Source organism: Balaenoptera acutorostrata, chromosome 3, assembly GCF_949987535.1.
Source record: "Balaenoptera acutorostrata chromosome 3, mBalAcu1.1, whole genome shotgun sequence".
In the NCBI taxonomy this organism is placed as follows: Eukaryota; Metazoa; Chordata; class Mammalia; order Artiodactyla; family Balaenopteridae; genus Balaenoptera; species Balaenoptera acutorostrata.
The window spans coordinates 93,700,502-93,724,883 of NC_080066.1; the positions used below are offsets into that span (position 1 = coordinate 93,700,502).

Consider the following 24,382-nt stretch of genomic DNA (forward strand, 5'->3'; position numbering starts at 1 on the left):
ACAACGAGAAAGGGGAGGGCCTGCTGTATGATGAGGTCTCACATGCCCCTTCTTCTAGACTCACTTCTTTTAGACTTCTTTTAGCATGATGCCAGTACTCTTCCCTGCAAGAGATGTCCCGTGGCTCTGACCATCTCTGCTTCTCTCTTAGCTCACCTTGGAGCTGAGTGGCCCCACCTCCCAGGAATACTTATGTCATCCAGTACCCCCCTCATTGTCTCTCCCTCTTCTCTTTCTTTATCTTTGTGCTTCCTGTCGTGGTTCCCCCAACCCCTCCAAGAGCTGCTGGATGACCAGCACCCTGTGGTCCGGTTGCTGCGTAGTTGTTCCTCTGACTGCACAGGGGGCCGGCCAGTCTCCTTGGATGCCACGCTGGCGCATCACCTGCACCAGTGCTCCTACCACCTGCGCCTCTTCCGGAACTGGCTGCGCTCAGGCCAGGATGATCCCGAGTGCCTCTACGGTACCCCCTGCCACCAAGCTGGCTGCTGCCACTACCCTGGCTGGGACTGACTGCTTTGCTTCTTGCACTTTTGGCAGGAGAGCCCACCTATTCCTTTCTCCTATTTACTCTAAGGTTGTGTGACTTGCATTTAGTTGCTTGGATGGGATTGGGGCCAGACTGCCTGGTAGCTGTAGCGTTGGCTGCTCCTCCCCTTCCTGTTCTCCTTCCTCACTGCCTCCTAATGTTACCTATTCCCAGTGCTATTCGGTACAGGCGTAGTCTCTTGCCCTGGAATCTATTCTTATCTCTATGACCCTCTACTACCACCATCTTCAAATCCAAATGTTTTTCTAGCTGTTCTGAGAAGCTGGAGACTGTACCTCTCCTGCCCTCCTGCCACTAGAGTACAGGGGGAAATTGAGGCACAGAGGTCTCAGTTGAATCCTTGAAGAAAACAAGGGCCGAAGGTTAGAAGATGGTCAGGTATAATCCTTTTGAGTTATATAGGTTTTAATCATTGTCAGACAGGAGGCTGTGTCTTGAATAGATATTGCTGTCCTGCCTACCTTTAATCCATTTAAGGAGATATAAAGGAAGCATAGGAAATATTGGGGACTAAAAAAGTGGTTGAGATGTATGCTTCTTGATCCTCTAATGGGAACTTTTTTTTTTTTTTTCATCAACAGGCCCTGGGATTAGAGTTACACATTTAGGTTTACCCTTCACCCTACAATGTAGATCTACATTGGAATTGTTGGGTTCAGAGCAGAGAATCAGTATTTATTCTTTTTTCTAGGGGGTTTGCCTCATTTTCCTGAAGGAATAGAGAAATACTAGCAAGTCTGGGGTCTTCAGTGAGAGCAGAGGAAAGAAGCTTTGAAGTGATGAAAATAACCAAGAAAGAACTTCCATCCCCCAACCTGTTCATACATGTGGTTTTCCTGAGCTGAGCTTCATGTGTATTGCATGCCCTCCAGCTTCCAATATTCTAGCCTTTCTACCCATATCCTAAATCTGCATGAACCCCTCCTCAGATCCCAAACCCTCCTCCTTAATCTGGTTCTCGTGTACATGATCCCTGAAATCTGCTGTCGTTTCCCGGCTCCATGACCTCCCTACCTCTCATTTAGACCTACAATTTCACCCCTTACCTCTGGACCTTTTGTTTTATTTCCCCCAGAAAGTACAAGAGGAGTGTAGGTGCTTACCCTATTGGGATTCTGTTGATTTTTCCATGGAATATTGCAGGCTTTCCATAGGTAGGATAAGAGGTGATTTGATTCACCCAGAGGCCTTAGCAGGAAGACTTTTTAGGAAATCTGGAGGTGACAGAAATAGACTCCTGTAGGGGCTCTAAAGAGTTCCCTCTCCTGAGAATCTTGGATACCCCACACTCCAAAAGCCACAGACACTCCTGATGGTTCTCAGGGACCCTCCATGCTTCCTTGGCCAGTTGGGGTATATCCAGCAGGAATAACACTGACTTTGCCCATCTCTTTTCTAACAGGATTTGAAGGGTGCTCCATGGTGCCTACCATTTACCCCCTGGAAACACTGCATAATGCCCTTTCCCTGCGTCAAGTGAGTGAATTCTTGAGTAGAGTCTGCCAGCGCCACACTGATGCCCAAGCACAGGCATCTGCAGGTATGGAGAATACTCTTACCTTGTACCACTATCTCTGCCCCTACTCCCATGCTTCCTAGAACATGAGTAATAAATTAAAAAGATAGGCACTCTGAAAAAGTAGACTTGAAAAAATGTTTAATTGCATAGGTTAACTCAAAAGCATAGAACTATCACTCCTTCCAAAGTTAACTTATAAATTTAATGTGATCTCAATAAAAATAGTACTGTTTTTCTAAAGTCAGACAAATTGATTTTGAAGTTGTCATTAAAAAAAAAAAACAAGCAAGAATAGCCAAGGAAATCTTGAAAAGAAGAGCAATGAAGTCATGCTGGCCCTAGATTTTAAAACATTTTATAAAACTTCTATAATAAAAACAGTGTAGTACTGGTACATGAATAAACAGAGACCAAGCAAACAAAGTAGAAAATCCAGAAATAGTTGAAGTTAGCGTTTCAAAATACTAGGGGAAAGACAGCCTTTAAGAAATGGAGTTGGAAAGTTAGTAGAAGGAAAGAAATCATAAAGATCAGAGCAGAAATAAATGAAACAAACAAAGAAAACAATAGCAAAGATCAATAAAACTAAAAGCTGGTTCTTTGAGAAGATAAACAAAACTGATAAACCTTTAGCCAGACTCATCAAGAAAAAGAGGGAGAGGACTCAAATCAATAAAATTAGAAATGAAAAAGGAGAAGTTACAACAGACACCGCAGAAATACAAAGCATCCTCAGAGACTACTATAAGCAACTCTATGCCAATAAAATGGACAACCTGGAAGAAATGGACAAATTCTTAGAAAGGTATAACTTTCCAAGACTGAACCAGGAAGAAACAGAAAATATGAACAGACCAATCACAAGTAATGAAATTGAAACTGTGATTAAAAATCTTCCAACAAACAAAAGTCCAGGACCAGATGGCTTCACAGGTGAATTCTATCAAACATTTAGAGAAGAGCTAACACCCATCCTTCTCAAACTCTTCCAAAAAAACTGCAGAGGAAGGAACACTCCCAAACTCATTCTATGAGGCCACCATCACCCTGATACCAAAACCAGACAAAAGATACTACACAAAAGAAAATTACAGACCAATATCACTGATGAATATAAATGCAAAAATCCTCAACAAAATACGAGCAAACAGAATCCAACAACACATTAAAAGGATCATACACCATGATCAAGTGGGATTTATCCCAGGGATGCAAGGATTCTTCAATATATGCAAATCAATCAATGTGATACACCATATCAACAAACTGAAAAATAAAAACCATGTGATCATCTCAAAAAAAAAAAAATGGAGTTGGGGGACTTCCCTGGTGGCACAGTGGTTAAGAATCCACCTGCCAATGCAGGGGACACGGATTCGATCCCTGGTCCGGGAAGATCCCACATGCCACAGAGCAACTAAACCTGTGCGCCACAACTGAGCCTGCACTCTACAGCCTGCAAGCCACAACTACTGAGCCCGTGTGCCACAACTGCGGAGCCTGCGTGCCACAACTACTGAGCCCGTGTGTTGCAACTACTGAAGCCCACACACTTAGAGCCCCGTGCTCCACAACAATAGAAGCCACCGCGATGAGAAGCCTGCGCACCGCAACGAAGAGTAGCCCCTGCTCACTGCAACTAGAGAAAGCCCGGGCACAGCAACGAAGACCCAATGCAGCCAAAAATAAATAAATAAATTTGTTAAAAAAAAAAAAAAAAATATATATATATATATATATTAAAAGGAACCAAACAGAAATTCTGGGGCTGAAAAGCATAACAACAGAAATGAAAATTTTACTGCAGGATTTCTTAGGTTTGAGCAGGCAGAATTAAAAATCAGCAAACTTAAATATAGGTCAAGGCGGGCGCCGCCGTCAGTCATGGCCTGGCGCCGGTACGCTGCGCGTGTCCTGCCCCTCGCCACCGCTTGTCGCTCGCCGGCCGGCGGCCTCGCTCGGCCCTCGTCCTCGCTCGGCCCTCAGCTCAGTGGCGGTGTTGGAAGGCGGCCTGGGCCCGCGCAGGGCCATGGTGGCGGCCGCAGCGCTGCCGGGCACGGGTGGGCCTCCCGCGAGCGGCGGCGTCGCCGGGGGCGGCGGGTCCCCGCTGGGCGGCTGGGCAATGGAGCGCCTCGAGGGCCGTGAGTTTGAGTACCTGATGAAGAAGCGCTCGGTGACCATCGGGCGAAACTCGTCGCAGGGCTCGGTGGACGTGAGCCTGGGCCGCTTGAGCTTCATCTCGCGGCGCCACCTGGAGATCTTCACGCCCCCGGGCGGCGGCGGCCATGGCGGGGCGGCCCCGGAGCCGTCGGCGCAGCCCGGGCCGAGGCGGGCGGCGACTTCTACCTGCGCTACCTCGGCAGGAATGGCATGTGCGTGGATGGCGTGTTCCAAAGGCGCAGGGCGCCGCCGCTGCAGCTGCTGCACGTGTACACGTTCAGGTTCCCGAGCACAAACGTCAAGATCACTCACGTTCACTGCCCTGTCCAGCAAGAAGAGGGAGAAACAGGAAGCACCCTGGTGAAGCCCGTGCAGGCTCACATCTCTCCGCTGACCATCAACATTCCAGACACCATGGCCCAGCTCATCAGCCCCCTCCCCTCCCCCACAGGAACCATCAGTGCTGCGAACTCCTGTCCATCCAGCCCCCCGGGGAGCAGGGTCTTCAGGGTACAAAATGGGCCATGTGGTACCATCTGACCTCAATTTAATGGCCGACAACTCACAGCCAGAAAATAAGAAGGAAGCTTCAGGTGGAGACAGCCCAATGGATGATTCAAAGCCACCTTATTCCTATGCACAATTAATCGTACAAGCACTTAGGATGGCTCCTGATAAACAACTCACCCTAAATGGAATTTATTCGTACATCATGAAAAACTATCCCTACTACAGGACTGCAGACAAGGGCTGGCAGCTATACGTAGGCTGACATACGTAGCTTTTTTTTTTTTTTTTAATTTTATTTACTTATTTATTTATTTTTGGCTGTGTTGGATCTTCATTTCTGTGCGAGGGCTTTCTCCAGTTGCGGTGAGCGGGGGCCACTCTTCATCACGGTGCGCGGGCCTGTCACTATCGTGGCCTCTCTTGTTGTGGAGCACAGGCTCCAGATGCGCGCAGGCTCAGTAGTTGTGGCTCACGGGCCTAGTTGCTCCACAGCATGTGGGATCCTCCCAGACCAGGGCTCAAACCCGTGTCCCCTGCATTGGCAGGCAGATTCTCAACCACTGCACCACCAGGGAAGCCCATACGTAGCTTTTTGAAGTTTGCACAGAGATGGTTTTCAAACTGTTTTACTGAGGAACCCTTTCTTCAAAAGATACCTCCTCCAGTTGGCCAGTATACAAAACAGATGAACACAGTGCTGCCCTGTTTCAATGGTCCACTGTACTTCCAGCCTATTCCTAGGCTGTCTGTGAATCCAGGCCTCCTCAGAGGACGCTTTGAAATCGGTGCATAGTATTTCCATTGTTTAGCTTTTTAATTTGTTTAATTTTTAAACCTCTACATTGTGTATGTTTTTCTTCTCTGCGTGTCTGTGTTATGTGTGGCCATTTACTAGGTGTTTAGCAGGACCTCACTAATTCAGACAGTATAGAAAAGGGTAAGTTTGAAGTATGGAATAGTAAAAGCATAACAAAAGAGAGAAGAAATATACATTTACAAATTTTGAATTTATTAAGTAACCAGGAATGGCTACAGAATTCCTTTGAGGCTTAATGAGTAAATGATCCTTTGAAAAATGCATCTGTTGAACCATAACCATAATCAAGTGATGTGGGTGGGGTGGGGGTGGGGGTAAGCCATTCTGCTTTATGGAGGGTAAAAACATTTTTCTTCTACCTGCAGACGTATAAACATGTTATAATAAAATTAGTATTCCAGCCAAAAAAAAAAAGATAGGTCAGTTGAAGGTATATAGTCTGAGGAGAAGAAATAAAAAAGAATGAAGAAAAGTGAACAGAGCCAAAGATACTTGTGGGACACCATAAAACATACAACTGTATGTATAATGGAAATCCCAGAAGGAGAAGAGAGAGAGAAAGAGGCAGAAAAAAATTTTGAAGAAAAAATAGCTGAAAACTTCTCAAATTTGATAAAGACACAAATCTATGTGTCCAAATAGTTCAAACTTCAAGAAGGATAAATGCAAAGGGATCTACATTGAGACACATTGTAATCAAATTGTCAAAAGACAGAGAAAATGTTGAAAGTAGCAAGAGAAAAGCAGCTTGTCACATACAAGGGATATTTAATAGATTAACAAGTCACTCATCAGAAACCATAGAGGCCAGAAAGTAGTGGGGTGACATATTTAAAGTACTAAAAGAAAAAAACGTCAACCAAGAATTCTATATCTGTCGAAACTGTTCAAAAATGAAGGAAAAATTAAGACATTCCCAAATAAACAAAAGCTGAGGGATTTGTTTTAAAAACATCTTTACTGGAGTATAATTGCTTTACAATGGTGTGTTAGTTTCTGCTTTATAACAAAGTGAATCAGTTATACATATACGTATATTCCCATATCTCTTCCCTCTTGTGACTCCCTCCCCCCCACCCTCCCTATCCCACCCCTCTAGGTGGTCATAAAGCACCGAGCTGATCTCCCTGTGCTATGTGGCTGCTTCCCACTAGCTATCTATTTTACGTTTGGTAGTGTATATATGTCCATGCCACTCTCTCACTTTGTCCCAGCTTACCCTTCCCCCTCCCCGTGTCCTCAAGTCCATTCTCTAGTAGGTCTGTGTCTTTATTCCCGTCTTGCCCCTAGGTTCTTCATGACCACTTTTTTTTTTTTTTTAGATTCCATATATATGTGTTAGCATGCGGTATTTGTTTTTCTCTTTCTGACTTACTTCACTCTGTATGGCAGTCTCTAGGTCCATCCACCTCACTACAAATAACTCAATTTTGTTTCTTATTATGGCTGAGTAATATTCCATTGTATATATGTGCCATATCTTCTTTATCCATTCATCTGTTGATGGACACTTAGGTTGCTTCCATGTCCTGGCTATTGTAAATAGAGCTGCAGTGAACATTGTGGTACATGACTCTTTTTTTTTTTTTTTTTTTTTTTTTTTTTAAATTTTTATTTATTTATTTATTTATGGCTGTGTTGGGTCTTCGCTTCTGCGTGAGGGCTTTCTCCAGTTGCGGCAAGCGGGGGCCACTCTTCATCGCGGTGCGCGGGCCTCTCACTATCGCAGCCTCTCCCGTTGCGGAGCACAGGCTCCAGACACGCAGGCTCAGTAATTGTGGCTCACGGGCCTAGTTGCTCCGCGGCATGTGGGATCCTCCCAGACCAGGGCTCGAACCCGTGTCCCCTGCATTGGCAGGCAGATTCTCAACCACTGCGCCACCAGGGAAGCCCCCATGACTCTTTTTGAATTATGGTTTTCATAGGGTATATGCCCAGTAGTGGGATTGCTGGGTCGTATGGTAGTTCTATTTTTAGTTTTTTAAGGAACCTCCATACTGTTCTCCATAGTGGCCGTATCAATTTACATTCCCACCAACAGTGCAGGAGGGTTCCCTTTTCTCCACACCCTCTCCAGCATTTATTGTTTATAGATTTCTTGATGATGGCCATTCTGACCGGTGTGAGATGATATCTCATTGTAGTTCTGATTTGCATTTCTCTAATGATTACTGATGTTGAGCATTCTTTCATGTGTTTGACGGCAATCTGTATATCTTCTTTGGAGAAATGTCTATTTAGGTCTTCTGCCCATTTTTAGATTGGGTTGTTTGTTTTTTTGATATTGAGCTGCATGAGCTGCTTGTAAATTTTGGAGATTAATCCTTTGTCAGTTGCTTCATTTGCAAATATTTTCTCCCATTCTCAGGGTTGTCTTTTCGTCTTGTTTATGGTTTCCTTTGCTGTGCAAAAGCTTTGAAGTTTCATTAGGTCCCATTTGTTTATTTTTGTTTTTATTTCCATTTCTCTAGGAGGTGGGTCAAAAAAGGATCTTGCTGTGATTTATTTCATAGAGTGTTCTGCCTATGTTTTCCTCCAAGAGTTTGATAGTGTCTGGCCTTACATTTAGGTCTTTAATCCATTTTGAGTTTATTTTTGTGTATGGTGTTAGGGAATGTTCTAATTTCATTCTTTTACATGTAGCTGTCCAGTTTTCCCAGCACCACTTATTGAAGAGGCTGTCTTTTCTCCATTGAATATTCTTGCCTCCTTTATCAAAGATAAGGTGACCATATGTGCATGGGTTTATCTCTGGGATTTCTATCCTGTTCCATTGATCTATATTTCTGTTTTTGTGCCAGTACCATACTGTCTTGATTACTGTAGCTTTGTAGTATAGTCTGAAGTCAGGGAGTCTGATTCCTCCAGCTCTGTTATTCTTTCTCAAGATTGCTTTGGCTATTCGGGGTCTTTTGTGTTTCCATACAAATTGTGAAATTTTTTTGTTCTAGTTCTGTGAAAAATGCCAGTGGTAGTTTGATAGCGATTGCATTGAATCTGTAGATTGCTTTGGGTAGTATAGTCATTTTCACAATGTTGATGCTTCCAATCCAAGAACATGATATATCTCTCCATCTATTTGTATCATCTTTAATTTCTTCTATCATTGTCTTATAGTTTTCTGCATACAGGTCTTTTGTCTCCTTAGGTAGGTTTATTCCTAGGTATCTTATTCTTTTTGTTGCAATGGTAAATGGGAGTGTTTTCTTAATTTCACTTTCAGATTTTTCATCATTATAGGAATGCAAGAGATTTCTGTGCATTAATTTTGTATCCTGCTACTTTACCAAATTCATTGTTTAGCTCTAGTAGTTTTCCAGTAACATCTTTAAGCTGAGGGATTTTGTCAGTAGTAGATCTGCCCTACAAGAAATGCTAAAAGGAGGCTTTTAGGCTAAAATGACACTAAACAGAAAATTGAAGCCATATCAAAAAATAAAGAACTCAAAAAAAAAGAAAGAAAGAAGAAAAAAAATAAAGAACTCTGGTAAAAGTAACTACACTGGTAAATATAAGAGCCAGCATTATTGTATTTTTGGTTTGTAGCTCCCCTTTTTGTCTTTTTGTTTCATATGTGACAACACGCAAATGAATAAACCAATCATTATGTCTGTTTTAATGGGCACACAATGTACAAAGATATATTATAATTTGTGACAATAACAAGGTGGGGACTGAGCTTTATAGGAACAGAGTTTTTGTATGTTATTGAAGCTAATTGCCATCAATTCAATCATTGCTACTGACCTTACAGAAATAAAAAGGATTGTAAGAGAGTACCATGAACAATTGTATGCCAACAAATTAGATAACATATATGAAAAGGACAATTCCTAGAAACAAACTCTAAAAACCTACTCAAGAAGAAATAGAAAATCTGAACATACCTATAACAAGGAAAAAGACTGAATCAGTAGCAGAAATTTCTCAACAAAGAAAAGTCCAAGACCAGATGGCTTCACTGGTGAATTCTACCAAACATTTAAGAATATTAGCCCCACTCCTACTCACACTCTTCCAAAAAATATGAGAGGAGGAAACACTTCCTATGAAGTCAGCATTACCCTGATACCAAAGCCAGACAAAGACACCCTAAGAAAAGAAAACTACAGGGCTTCCCTGGTGGTGCAGTGGTTAAGAATCTGCCTGCCAGTGCAGGGGACATAGGTTCGAGCCCTGGTCTGGGAAGATTCCCACGTGCAACTAAGTTGCGGAGCAGCTAAGCCCGTGAGCCACAACTACTGAAGCTCATGAGCCACAACTACTGAAGCCTGCGCACCACAACTACTGAAGCCTGCATGCCTAGAGCCCATGCTCCACAACAAGAGAAGCCACTGCAATGAGAAGCCCGTGCACCACAACGAAGAGTAGCCCCTGCTTGCCGCAGCTAGAGAAAGCCCATGCAGCAACGAAGACCCAACACAGCCATAAATAAATAAATAAATAAATAAATTTAAAAAGAAAAGAAAACTACAGAGCAATTTCCCCTATGAGTAGAGAGGCAAAAATTCTCCACAAAATATTAGCAAACCAAATCCAACAGTACACATTAAAAGAATTATAGTACACCATGATCAAGTGAGATTTATCTCAGGAATGTAAGGGCGATTCAACATAAGAAAATATGTCAATGTAATACAGTACATTAATAGAACAAAGAGAGAATAAAACCAATCGGGTCAATTGATGTGGAAAAGCATTTGGCAAAACCCAACAGTCACCGAGCTAGGAACAGAAAGGAACTTCCTCAACACTATAAAGGACGTTTATAAACAACCCCTAGGGACTTCCCTGGTGGTCCAGTGGTTAAGACTCTGTGCTCACAATGCAAGGGGCCGGGCTTCGATCCCTGGTCAGGGATCCCGCATACCGCAACTAGAGGAGTCTGCATGCCACAACTAAAGGAGCCCAAATGCTGCAACCAAAGATCCCACATGCCACATCAAAGATCCCACATGAGGCAGCGAAGATCCTGTGTGCTGCAACTGAGACCCGGCGTAGCCAAATAAATAAATAAATATTAAAAAACAAAAACAAAAACAAAAAAAAGACAGCACAAATCATACTCAGTGGTGAAAGACTGAAAGTTGTCCCCGTAAGATCAGGAGCAAGACAAGGATGCCCACTTTGACCACTGCTATTCAACATTGTACTGGAAGTTTTAGGGAGAACAGTTAGGCAAAAAAAAAAAAAAAAAAAAAAGGACCTAAATCAGAAAGGAAGAAGTAAAACAGTCACTATTCACAGAGGACATAATCCTATATAGAGAATATTGAAAAGAAACCTCAAAAGAACTACCAGAACTAATGAACAAATTCAGCAGTGTTACAGGGTACAAGATCAACTCACAAAAATCAGTTGTGTTTCTATACACCAGCAACGAACAATCCAAAGAGGAAATTAAGAAAACAATACCATTTATTATAGCATCCAAAAGAATAAAATACCTGGGAGCAAATTTAACCAAGAAGTTTAAAGACTTGTACACTGAAAACTGTAAAACATTGCTGAAATAAATTTAAAAAGACCTAAATAAATGGTAAGACATCCCATGTTCATGTAGAAGACATAACATTTTTAGGATGACAGTACTCCCCAAAGAGATCTCTGGATTAAATGCAATCCCTATTGGAATTCCAATGCACTTTTTTGCAGAAATGGAAAAGCTGACCCTCAAGTTTATATGGGATTGCAAGGGGACCTGAATAGTCAAAATAATCTTGAAAAAGAAAAAGTTGGAGGACTCACATCTTCTGATTTTAAAACTTACTACAAAGCTACAGTAATCCAAACAGTGTGGGATTGCCATAAGGATAAAGATATAGACCAATGGAATAGAATCAAGAGTCCAAAAATAAACCCATACTTCCATGGCCAGTTGATTTTCAACAATGTTGCTAAGACCATTTAATGAGGAAAGAATTGTCTCTTCAATAAATGGTGCTAGAACAACTGGATACCCACATGCAAAAGAATGAAGATGGACCCCCCCCCACCTCATACCATATACAAAAGTTAACTCAAAATGGATCAATGGCCTGAATATAAGAGCTAAAACTGTACAACTCTTACAAGACATAAGATAAATCTTCATGACCTTAAGAGTTGGCTAATGGATTCTTAGACCAAAATCACAAGCAACAAAAGGGAAAAAAATAGATAAATTGGACTTCACCAAAATTTAAACTTTCTGTGCATCAAAGAACATGAAAGAAAGTGAAAAGACAGCCTATAGAAAGGGAGAAAATATTTGCAAATCATATATCTGATAAAGGTCCATAATATAACAATTCAACAACAAAAAGACAAACAACCCAACTTAAAAGTGAGCAAAGGACTTAAATAGACACTTCTTCAAAGAAGATATATAAATAACCAAGAAGCACATGAAATAATGCTCACCCTCAGTAACCATTAGGGATATGCAAATCAAAGCCACAATGAGGTACCACTTCACACCCACTACGATGGCTATAATTTAAAAAGAGAAAGAGCAAGCAGAAAAGTGTTGGTAATGGCATGAACAAATTAGAATTTTTGTACATTGCTGGGGGAAATGTAAAATGGTACAGCCCTGGTGGAAAACAGTTTGACAATTCCTCAAAAAGCTAAATATAGAGTTACTATCTGACCCAGCAATTCCACTCCCAGGTATATATTCAAAAGAAATGAAAACAGGTACTCTAACAAATATTTACACACAAAAGTTTATGGTGACACTATTCACAATAGTCAAAAAGTGGAAACAACTGAAATGTACATGAATGGGTAAACAAAATGTGGTATATACATACAATAGAATGTTACTGAACTATAAAAATGAATGAAGTACTGATATATGTTGCAATATGGACGAACCTCAAAAACATGGCAAGTGAAAGAAACCAGACAGAAAAAGTCACATATTGTATGATTCCATTTATATGAAAGAACTAGAATAGAGACAGAAAGCAAATTGGTGGTTTCCAGGGGTTGAAGGTAGGGTAGAATGAGGAGGGACTTCTTAATGGATATGGGGTTTTCTTTTGGGGTGATGAAAATGTTTTGGAACTAGGTAAGGTGGCAGTTGCACAACATTGTTGATGTGCTAAATGCCACAGTATTATACACTTTAAGATGGTTAGCTTTATGTTATATGGCTTTCCCTTCAATAATAATAATTAAAAAAAATAAACCATGCAAGTACTAAAAGTAAGCAGGGGTGATGGTGATAAATTCCTTTATCACCTGAAAGTAAGGAGAACCTAATTCTGACTCAAACTCAAATTTGGGAAGCAATAGGAAAAGATTGATAAACTAAGCCATATAAACATTTTTTTATATGTTGCAAAACCAATAGCAACATCATAAGCAAAGAAAAATTTTTTCTGCAATTTATATCACATATAGGCTTAATCATCCTAAAATAAAGAGAACTTTTACATATCAGAAAGGAAAAGACCAAAAGTGTGACTTTTGAAAAAGGGTAGTTTACAAAGAAAGAAATACAGGTGGCTGTTACACATGTGAAATGATGCTCAACCTCGATCATAAGATATATGCAAATTAAAACCACACTGAGGGACTTCCCTGGTGGCGCAGTGGTTAAGAATCCGCCTGCCAATGCAGGGGACATGGGTTTGATCTCTGGTCCTGGAAGATCCCACATGCCACGGAGCAACTAAGCCCATGTGCCACCACTGAGCCTGTGCTCTAGACCCCACGAACCACAACTACTGAACCCGCGTGCCACAACTACTGAAGCCCGTGCTGCACAACAAGAGAAGTCACCACAACGAGAAGCCCGCACACCACCACGAAGAGTAGCCCCTGCTTGCCGCAACTGGAGAAAGCCCGCGTGCAGCAGTGAAGACCCAACACAGCCAAAAATAAATAAATAAATAAAGTCTTTTAAAAATTTAAAAATAAATAAATAAAACGACACTGAGATATTGTATCTCACCTATTAGATTGTAAAAAATCCAAAAGTTTGATAACACATTCTCTTGACAAGTCTATAACGAGAGAGGCAATTCCATACACTGTTGGTGGGAGTGCAAAATGGTACAACCCCTATGAAGGTAAATTTTGTAATATCTCAGAGAATTACAGATACAGTTACTCTCTTATCTAATAATACAATTTTAGGAATCTATTCTGAAGCTACTGTACACAAAGTTGAAACAACATTTGTATACAGTTATTGTGACATAATTTATGTTGTTTATTTATTATTTTTGGAAACAACCCCAAAGTTCTTCAGTACAAGAGTGGTTGAATAAACAGTGGTATGTCCACTCAAATGAGTACTATGCATCTGTTAAAACTAATGACGAAGGTCTATGTGTTTTGATATGAAGTAATCTCCAGGATATATTGTTAAGTGGAAAAAAAAAGGTGCAGAATAGTGTTGATAGTATGTTACCTATTCTATAAGGAGGGGAAATAAGGGGAAAATATACATATTTTCAAAAAGAAATGATAAAAGTAAACACCAGAAACTAATAAAAATGTTTACCACTGGAGAGCAATAGGAACGGGGCTGAAGGGCATGAAGAAAAAGCAACTTCCTCTGAATGTGCCTTTTTATAAACCTTTGACTTGTGAACCTGTAAATGTTTTTCAAAATATAAGACTAAATCAAAAGAAGCGAATCCTAAAATTGGAAAAAAAAAAAATGGAAAGAAATTACCCTAACTTTATATCAAAATAGTAACATAATCACACAGGGAAGATAATTTTTCAAATAACTTTGGAATACTGTACTTTGACTGTAAATCCTTTAGTAGAACAAAAAGAAATATAACATAATTTTAATCCTCATTCAGTGGTTTAATTGTTAGTAGTGATATTGATACTATTTTGAAACATATATGTCATATGCACACACACACATATAATAGAGTAATGCAAATAAGTAATTGTGTTTCTGTTATTAGGAATAAGAATTCTCAAAGTAAGATAAATTAGATACAAATATAAATTCAGAAGATTTTTAAAGTGCTGTAATGTTAAATTTGAATTGAAAATATCAATATGAATTCCATTTTTTAATGCTTTTTCTAATATCATTTATTAGAAAGAGTATCAATGAGCTCCCTTGGCACCTAGATTTTGGTCTCTACATATCATTCTCCACTAAAAGCAACCAGGATTCCATGGTTGGATTCCTGGTCTAGGCTCATGTTTTTTAACCTTTTTTTGGTTTGTTTTCTTTACTAAAATCACACCCCCTCCTACAGAGCCTTTTTAGACTTTTTTCCTCCAATCACTCCCCGCCACCTGAAATTTTAATACCACAGATATACTTTATGTCTGTTTATGTATTGTAGCCATTTGATGGACCACAAACCAGTGGAATATCTAAGTTTTTTCACTTTCACCAAGAACCAGTTTTATTGAGGATGCATGATCTAGGGCAAGGAAAGCACAAGGTGATCCTGAGGCATGTTGTAACAGAAGCAAGGAAGCAATCAAGCCTGAAGAGGCTCCCACTGACCAGAATTGGAATATTTTAACATTAAAAAGAATAATTTATTGTAATTGATTAAAGTGCACTGAACATGTAAACATCTACAAGCTCATAATGAATCTTACAAAAAAGAGAACAAAAATAAAATAAAATAATAATCTGTCACTATTGATGAATACTTTTCACCAACTCTTTCTTCTGAAAACTAATTAAAGGGAAATAAACACTTATCCTTCCTTTTCAGTAAGAACTGCAGTTTAATGTAATCAAATGCCCCAAGTTGAAGAGAGAAAGCTCTTCTTTACAGAAAATATGCCAGCTAATAAATACAGAATTGATAGAATTAGAAAATCACCACTTGACACTCCTAATAAAGTAATTAAGGATCATCAATGGATACTAACACAATTAGGTGAAATGTTGATCAGGTTCCACAGTGCCAAAGGATCACCTCTAATCAGAAGGGGAAAACTTTACAATGGTGAGATCTCATGGGCCCCACTTTAACTTTGTTTGTAAACTTAGCCTTAGTGGGATAATGAGACATTATGTTCCTCCAGTATGATGCAATATAAAGTACACAGGATCACCTCTTGAAGTATTCTTGCCAAAGTTATTTATTTATTTATTTAGGCTGTGTTGGGTCTTCATTGCTGCGCACGGGCTTTCTCTAGTTGCAACAAGTGGGGGCTACTCTTCGCTGTGGTGCGCAGGCTTCTCATTGCGGTGGCTTCTATTGTTGTGGAGTACAGGCTGTAGGTGCGTGGGCTCAGTAGTTGTGGCTTGCGGGCTCTAGAGTGTGCAGGCTTCAGTAGTTGTGGCGCACAGGCTTAGTTGCTCCGCGGCATGAGATCTTCCCAGACCAGGGATCGAACCTGTGTCCCCTGCATTGGATTCTTAACTACTGCACCACCAGGGAAGTCCCAAAGTTATTTAAACTGAATCATTGAACCGGTCAGAATGGCCATCATCAAAAAATCTACAAACGATAAATGCTAGAGAGGGTGTGGAGAAAAGGGAGCCCTCCTACACTGTTGGTAGGAATGCAAACTGGTGCAGCCACTATGGAGAACAGTATGGAGGTTCCTTAAAAAACTAAAATTAGAGCTACCATATGATCCAGCAATCCCAATCCTGGTCATATATCCAGAGAAAACCGTAATTTGAAAAGATACATGCACCCCAATGTTCATAGCAGCACTATTTACAGTAGCCAAGACATGGTACCAACATAGATGTTGATCGACAGATGAATGGATAAAGAAGATGTGGTACATATATACAATGGAATATTACTCAGCCATAAATAATGCCATTTGCAGCAACATGGATGGACCTAGAGATTATCATACTAAGTGAAGTAAGTCAGACAGAGAAAGATAAATATCATATGATATCACTTATATTTTGAATCTAAAATATGATACAAATGAACTTATTTATAAAACAGAAATAGACTCATAGCCATGGAAAACAAATTTATGGTTACCAAAGGGGAAAGGGGGGAGAGGGATAAATTAGGAATTTGGGATTAACATATACACACTACTACATATAAAATAGATAGCCAACAAGGACCTACTGTATAGCACAGGTAACTATATTCAATATCTTGTAATAATGTATAGTGGAGACAAATCTGAAAAAGAATATATATATACATAACTGAATCACTTTGCCGTACACCTGAAACTAACATTATAAATCAACTATACTTCAATTTTTTAAAAATCATCAAAACCTAAAAAAAATATATTAAAAATGTAAGCATTTGTTTTTACACTAAAAAAAAAAAAAAAAAAAAAAGAACACCTCAATCGGACTTCCCTGGTGGTGCAGTGGTTAAGAGTCTGCCTGCCAATGCAGGAGACACGGGTTCAATTCCTGGTCTGGGAAGATCCCACATGCCATGGAGGAACTAAGCCCATGCACCACAGCTACTGAGCCTGAGCTCTAGAGCCCATGAGTCACAACTACAGAGCCCGCATGCCACAACTACTGAAACCCACGCTCCTAGAGCCCGTGCTCCACAACAAGAGAAGCCACTGCAATGAGAAGCACGTGCACTGCAGTGAAGACTAGCCCCCACTCACCGCAACTAGAGAAAGCCTGTGTGCAGCAACAAAGACCCAACGCAACCAAAAATAAAAAATTTAAAACAAACAAGAAAAAACACCTGAATCATTGAATCAAGCCTTTTGTATCTGTCAGTTTATAGGAAATACAAGGGATAGTGAAACAAGTTAAATGTTTCTGTGAGGAAGCAATCAGACAAATCCAGAGTGTGGAATGTGACATTCTGTGAGACAGCTGGCCTGTTCTTTTCAAAAAGTCACTATGAGGGACTTCCCTGGTGGCACAGTGGTTAAGAATCCACCTGCCAATGTAGGGGACACGGGTTCGATCCCTAGTCCAGGAAGATCCCACACACCACGGAGCAACTAAGCCCATGTGCCACAACTACTGAGCCTGTGCTCTAGAGCCCGCAAGCCACAACTACTGAGCCCATGTGCCACAACTGCTGAAGCCTGCATGCCTAGAGCCCATGCTCCACAACAAGAGAAGCCACCACAATGAGAAGCCCGCACACCGCAACGAAGAGTAGCCCCCGTTCGCCGCAACTAGAGAAAGCCTGCAAGCAGCAACGAAGATCCAACGCAGCCAAAAATAAATAAATAAAATACAAATGAATAAATTTATTTTTTTAAAAAGTATGAAAAAAGAATAGGGGGGGAGCTCGATTCTAGGTTAACACATTATTGACTGGGGGATTTTTGCAGAAACTAACACCTGTGGCCATAATACATCTCCAGTCAAAAATGTGTTAAAAGAGACTTTGGAGACATAATAAAATGGAATGCATAGTTCATGTTTGGATCTTACTATAAAAGACATTTTGGGAGTAATTGGGGGAAATTTGAATATGGATTGGGTACTAAGATGACATTAGGGTATTTTAAGATTTTGTTAAGTTTATTAATGGTGTATGGCTATGTAGGAAAATTCCTTATATTGTAGAAGTGAATACTGAAGTATTTAGAGGTGAAATGTCTCGTAATGTTCGTCATTTATTTAAAGAACTTCTGCATGAAGAAATAGATGAAACAAACATGGCAAAATGTTAACATGTTAAATATAGGAGATGAATATATAGGTATTGATTGTACTAGTCTTTCAACTACTTTTATTTTTTTAAAATATATTTATTTATTTTTGGCTGCACTGGGTCTTCGTTGCTGCGAGCGGGCTTTCTCTAGTTGCTGCAAGCGGGCGCTACTCTTCCTTGCAGTGCGCGGGCTCCTCATTGCAGTGGCTTCTCTTGTTGCGGAGCACGGGCTCTAGGAGCATGGGCTTCAGTAGTTGTGCCATTTGGGCTCAGTAGTTGTGGCTCACGGGCTCTAGAGCGCAGGTTCAGTAGTTGTGACACATGGGCTCAGTTGCTCCGCGGCATGTGGGATCTTCCCGGACCAGGGATGAACCCGTGTCCCCTGCATTGGCAGGTGGATTCTTTCTTTTTCTTTTGGCCACGCAGCATGTGGGATCTTAGTTCCCTGACTAGGGTTTGAACCCGCATCCCCTGCATTGGAAGCACGGCATCTTAACTACTGGACCACCAGGGAAGTCCCAGCAGGCGGATTCTTAACCACTGCACCACCAGGGAAGTCCCTCAACTACTTTTTAAAAAATATGTTTGACAATATTCATAATATAAAGTTTAAAATATTAAAAATGGTTTGTATGAAGGGTCCCTAGGAAATGCTACTTCTCAGCCTGCGGAAGTGTAAGTTGGTTTTCACTTATTTTGAGAACCTGTGGCTCTTGAATTCTTCCTCATAGCCTTTTTTTTTTCTTCCCTCTCTCTCCCTCACCTGTCCAGCCCTCTTTGACTCTATGCACAGCAACCAGACCTCTGACAGCCCGTTTTCTCCACCTCGCACTCTTCATTCACCTACCCTGCAACTCCGGCAGCGCTCTGAAAAGCCCCCTTGGTGTAAGTAATTGTTTTGGAACTGCCTAGAGAAGGCCAAGAGGGAATGGAGGAATTGGTGAATAAGAGACTCGTCGCAGGAGGGAAACAAAGATGAGGGTTGAAGGACCAGGAGTAACCAGGCAGGGAAGCAGTTGCACTTGCTGTTTCCAAGATGAAGGGCGGATCTGTTTATTCTCTCTCATCCGTCGCCTCTGTCCTCCATGTCCCCTCTATCTCCTTGGAGGGGCTCCTAAATGATAGTGGCCCAGAGGGTCCTTTGGGGAAGAAAAGATGAAGGCTGCATTCTCCTCAAGTCCCCATTTGGTCTCTACAGCTTTCTCAAGTAAAAATGACTTGGGAGGAAACCTGGATACATAGAAAAGCTGGGAAAAAGAAACTAGAATCTGCTACTACTTTCTACCTGTCCCTTCTCTCAAGTTGTCTGTTCTCATTTGTTAGTTCAAGTTCAGGTGCTGCTTTTTCCCATCTCTTCTTTATAATCTCTAGCCTATCACTATTTATCCTTGGTAACAGTGTGAACAGTGGAGCCCCAAGGAGTTCTTAGGGTAATTGTAGAGGGGGAGAGATACCAGTGGTGACCAGACAGGGGATAAGGCCCAGAGACACTGGCAATGGAAGAATCCTTTCCTTATTCGTCCTACCTCCAGGGACTATCTAAAATCAAACATTATTTTAATTGGATAGAACTGAAGCAAAGATTCATATTTTTAGCACTGGGGTAAACAGTTGTAGAATTTTTCCCTTCTTCTAGCACCCTCTATGCAGAAGAAACTTTCCTTCCTGACACCAAGAATTCTTCCCCTGAATTTCAGATTATCCTATACTCACCTTGCCATTGGTCCTTTTACCTCTGTCCAATAGTGTTTATAGGTTCTGTGCCCTAGAAATCTTATCTTTCTTCAACTTCTGTTTCTGTCTGAACTCTTTGATTTGTCTGAATCAAACTACTAGCTGAATATTAAGGCTACTTCTATCCTTGGGTGAACTCAGCTTACACCTTTTTTCTTCTTTTTTAAATCTCAGTATCAGATGTATAGCCTCACTGATAAACATTTTCTTTAGGGTCTGTCTGTCTGCCCTAAATAGGCCTTGTTGGCCCCAAACCACATTCCTCTTTTTTTCTTTTTTTCTTTTCTGCTTGAAGCATGCCTCATATGATCCTTTACAGCAGTGGTCCCCAACCTTTTTGGTATCAGGGACTGGTTTCGTGGAAGACAATTTTTCCACGGACCAGTGGGGAGGGGCATGGTTCAGGCGGTAATGCGAGTGATAGGGAGCGATGGCAAGCGGCAGGCAGATGAAGCTTCGCTCGGTAGCCCACCGCTCACCTGCTGTGCGGCCTGGTTCCTAACAGGCCTCGGACAGGGGGCTGGGAACCCCTGCTTTACAGAAAAGAGATAGCTGGCATTCCTTAAACTCAATGACTGTTGGAGCCTTTGCAGACTCAGGTTTACCAGCTTCCCTGGTTCTCATTGATGACAAGCTATTCAGGTGTCCCCTATTTCCAAAATCTTATCATTATTGATATCAGAGTGCTTTAAAGCTACAGTACCATCAATTAATATGATATTTACAAAGGGAAAAGTAGATTAGTCCCCTACTAGAGATTAATGAAGAGGTAGAAGTTGGGATAGGAGTTGTCCCACAGTGTAACTGAAGACTCTAAGGCCTTCATTTACTACTGTCAAGATCTAGGAAATTAGTTTTTATATTTTATATGTATATAATATCCATAAGCCTGTAACACTGTATGTCCCAAGACTTAGAGGGTCTTAACCCTGGATCTGTGGATGGATTTCAGGGTAAAGTCTATGAACCCCAGGAATTATATGTAAAGATGAGGGGGATTGTCCATATGTACATTTTCCTGGGAAGATAGTCCATGACTTTCATTAGAATTTCAAAGGGGGTCAGTGACCTCCAGAAAGGTTAATTAAGTACTGCTGCCATTAAAAAAAAAAAAAAAAAAGAACTGCCGCTATTTAGAGATTTCATGGCAGTCTTCCATCTTTGAGTAAATCATTTTCCTTCCTATTATTCTGATTCACAAAGTTTTTCTACATTTTCCTGCTTACTTGTCTCTTGGGCAGTAAATAAAGGTTACCTCTGCCCCAGAAATGTGCTTTAAAGAAATAATTCTTAACAAAAGATACACATCAGATTTAACTGGGAGTGTTTCAACATCCCACACCTTTACCCTAAATCTAGAATTAGAATCTCTGGAGATGGAACCTGGAAATATGTATTTTTAAAAAATTTCCCATAATTTTGGTATGTAACCCTAATTATGAACCCCTGGTATGAAGTGTTCATATGCCTCCAAAGTAAGAATGAGGGGCCATGGGAATTTGGAGTTGGAATGGGGGTACATTTATGAAAGAACTGGATGAAGTGGGCCTCAGCACTCTCTCCTGAAGTCTTAGATGTCCCTTAGTGCCACTCCTATAGTACACCTTAGGCCAGAGCAACAGTTCCTGGGCTAAGCTAACTTAGGAGTCTCTGCATAACTTAAGAAGAATTCACACCCTCTTTCCCGAAGACATGAGTAATATAGGCCATCTGTTCTGGCATTTGAACTACATACATAGAGCCTACTCTTCCAGCTCTTCTGACTTGGTCTCCTGACTTTGCTTTGCAGACAGCAGTGGCCCTTCCAGCACTGTGTCCAGTGCTGGTCCTTCCTCCCCTACTGCAGTGGATGGTAACTGCCATTTTGGCTTCAGTGATCACCCCTCCCTAAATTCACATGTGACTGAAGAACATCAAGGCCTTGGGCTGCTCCAGGAGAGCATTGGGAATGGAGCACAAGAGCTCCCCATAGAAAGGGAGCAAGAACCTTTTGAACGAAACCAGTCCCCACAGGAACCACCCGTGGAAACCAGCCAGCCATGCCAGAAGGTTGCTGAGGAGGTCAGCCAACCATGCCAGGACATCCCTGAAGAGGTCAGCCAGCCATGCCAGGAAGTCCCTGACATCAGCCAACCATGCAAGGAGAAACATGATGATGTTAACCAGACATGCCAGGAGGTCCCTCAGATCAGCCAGCCATGCCAGAATGCCAGCCAACTGTACCAGAAAGTCTCTGAGGAAGCTTGCGAGCTTTGCCAGGAGAACTCTGAGGAGGTCAACCAGCCACGCCAGGGGGTCCCTGTGGAGGTTGGCAGGCTGGTCCATGGGTTCCCTGTAGGGGTTGGTGGCCTGGCCCAGGAAATCCTCATGGAAGTCGGCAAACCAGCCCAAGAGATCCCTGAAGAGCTCAGCCAGCCATGCCAGGAATTCTCTGGGGACATTGGCAGGCTTGCCCAAGAGGCTTCTGCAATCATTTTGTTGTCTCAGGACATCCCAGAGGTTGATAAACCATCCCAAGAGTTCCCTGGGGAGGGTGATCTGTATGTCCAGGAGGTCCCAGAGGAGGTGAACCAGCAGCAGTCCTATGTGGTCCCTGAGTTGATTGACCAGCTGTCTGGAGAGGATGTTCCTCAAGTCCAGTATCCATCTAGCAATGCAAACCCTCAGAGCCAGTCTCTAGCCCGTGACCAGAACTCACCCCTTCCGCCAGCAACATGTGATTAATCATTTTCTCATTAGTGGTGTCACACTATACCAGACATTTGAGCTAGCAAATTTTTCTGTTGGCTAACTCACCTGCCAGCATTAAGGCCTTGGATCTCACCAGAGGTGTCTGAGGAAGCAGTCCTCTTGGCATGAAGCATACCTGTGCCAGAGCTGGGCTTGGGGAGGAGCCAACTTCATGTTAAAGCAGCTGTTGACTTCTCACCCAGCCATTAGACTTGAATACGATTTCCTTCAAGAGGTAAATGGGTCTATCATTACCTAACTTTCTCTGATCATCCCAGGAAATCCCAGATTGGTAAAGGAACTGCCACTTAACTGCTGAAGACAACATCTGGGGGTAGCAAGTGCAAAAGGGGACTCCAAGGTCTCTACTTTTCCGGAAAATATTCACAACTTTTCAAGGTACCCTTAGACCATATGTGCATTCAGGGGACTCTTGTCTTTGTTAGTATCCTCAGGTGGGCTCAGGATGGCTGTCTGAAATGTCTGGGAAAAAAGAGTTCCTTTCCCAAACAAATATCCATCATGGCCACAAATTTTTAGATTGGGCTTATGGATGTTTCCGTATCATCCCCAGGTGCCCTCTCTGCCCTAGTCCTGTTCCTCTGGGCAATAGCTCTAGGGAAAAATAAGTATTAGATTGCTGTGAAAATTTCTGAGTAACTACTTAAAATGCTCTGGGGGTTCTTGGCCAGTCTGTAAAGCTGGACCTCCTTTTGTTGTGGGACTGTATGGCTTAGGAGACATTGTAGTAGAGAAAAATCAGGTTCTATTTTAAGCAATCAGCAGAGATCAGTATTGTACAGACATGAGCAAAGATTATATATATATTTCTGTAGTCGAGCCAGGGACAGACTGGCCAAAGACCAAATACTCCAGGGTCCCCATAGGATTTGTCCTCATATCATTGTGTCTTTAAGGCCAGGTGTGATTATGAAGCTTTTCCCAAAGATCTGGGGATGGGGATGGGGATGGGGGTGAGTAGGAGGGGTAATGTGGTCATTGGAGTTGGGGGCCGGAACATTATGAGTGCTCAATAAATATAAAATAGTGAGAATAGTCAACCATAATAATGGTGGTGATGATGTCCTTGTGAATTCAAGAATGAATGACTGGGGACTTCCCTGGTGGCGCAGTGGTTAAGACTCCGTGCTCCCAGTGCAGGGGGCCGGGGTTCAATCCCTGGTCAGGGAACTAGATCCCACATGCATGCTGCAACTAAGAGTTCGCATGCCACAACTAAGGAGGCTGCTGGCCACAACTAAGGAGCACACGTGCCACAACTAAGGAGTCTGCAAGCCACAACTAAGACCTGGCACAACCAAATAAATAAATATTAAAAAAAAAAAAAAGAATGAATGACTGTAGGTCAGTCATGTCTGTGACTGAATTAATCTGAACCAGTCAAAAGCCATGGTAGTTGAGCAGGAATGGACCTTAAAAATTTGGAGATTAAGCATTCCAGGAGGTCCCTATGGCAATCGGCCTACAATCCCAAAATTTCTTAAATAAGTAGTGTTACCGGGAAGAGAGGTTCTATCTCTGTGAAGCACCAAAGGGTACAGTGACTTCTCACCAGATCGTTGGAATCACCCTCTTAACTTTTAACTCTGATGCTTGGGAGTGAGTGTCAGGAGTTGATATAAACGGGTTATGCTTTCTTTACCCCCTTGACGTCTTTGCACTGGGAAAGCCTAGAACACTAGGAGGGCTGGAATATCCCCCTCCGCATGTATTCACATTCACAACTTGGCCTTTCCTGACATACCCAGGACTATAAAGGGTTTCACTGCAGAGGAAAATCCAAC

General features: G+C 41.7%; 1 protein-coding gene across 18 annotated transcripts in view; it reads left to right on the forward strand.

Moving 5' to 3' along the window:
* Positions 1-23,876, forward strand: part of PPIP5K1 (diphosphoinositol pentakisphosphate kinase 1) — a 49,315-nt gene extending 25,439 nt beyond the window's left edge. For 7 of the 18 annotated variants that reach the window (XM_057544090.1, XM_007195992.3, XM_057544091.1 and 4 more), the window contains 4 exons: positions 281-463; positions 1,953-2,090; positions 18,885-18,998; positions 21,637-23,876. In XM_057544090.1, coding sequence (XP_057400073.1) covers positions 281-463; positions 1,953-2,090; positions 18,885-18,998; positions 21,637-22,571 — 1,370 coding nt within the window. In that variant the 3' untranslated portion in view covers positions 22,572-23,876. The remainder of the gene's footprint in view (positions 1-280; positions 464-1,952; positions 2,091-18,884; positions 18,999-21,636) is intronic. The other 11 variants (XM_057544094.1, XM_057544095.1, XM_057544100.1 and 8 more) reach the window with 3 other exon arrangements.
* The last annotated feature ends 506 nt before the right edge of the window (positions 23,877-24,382 follow it).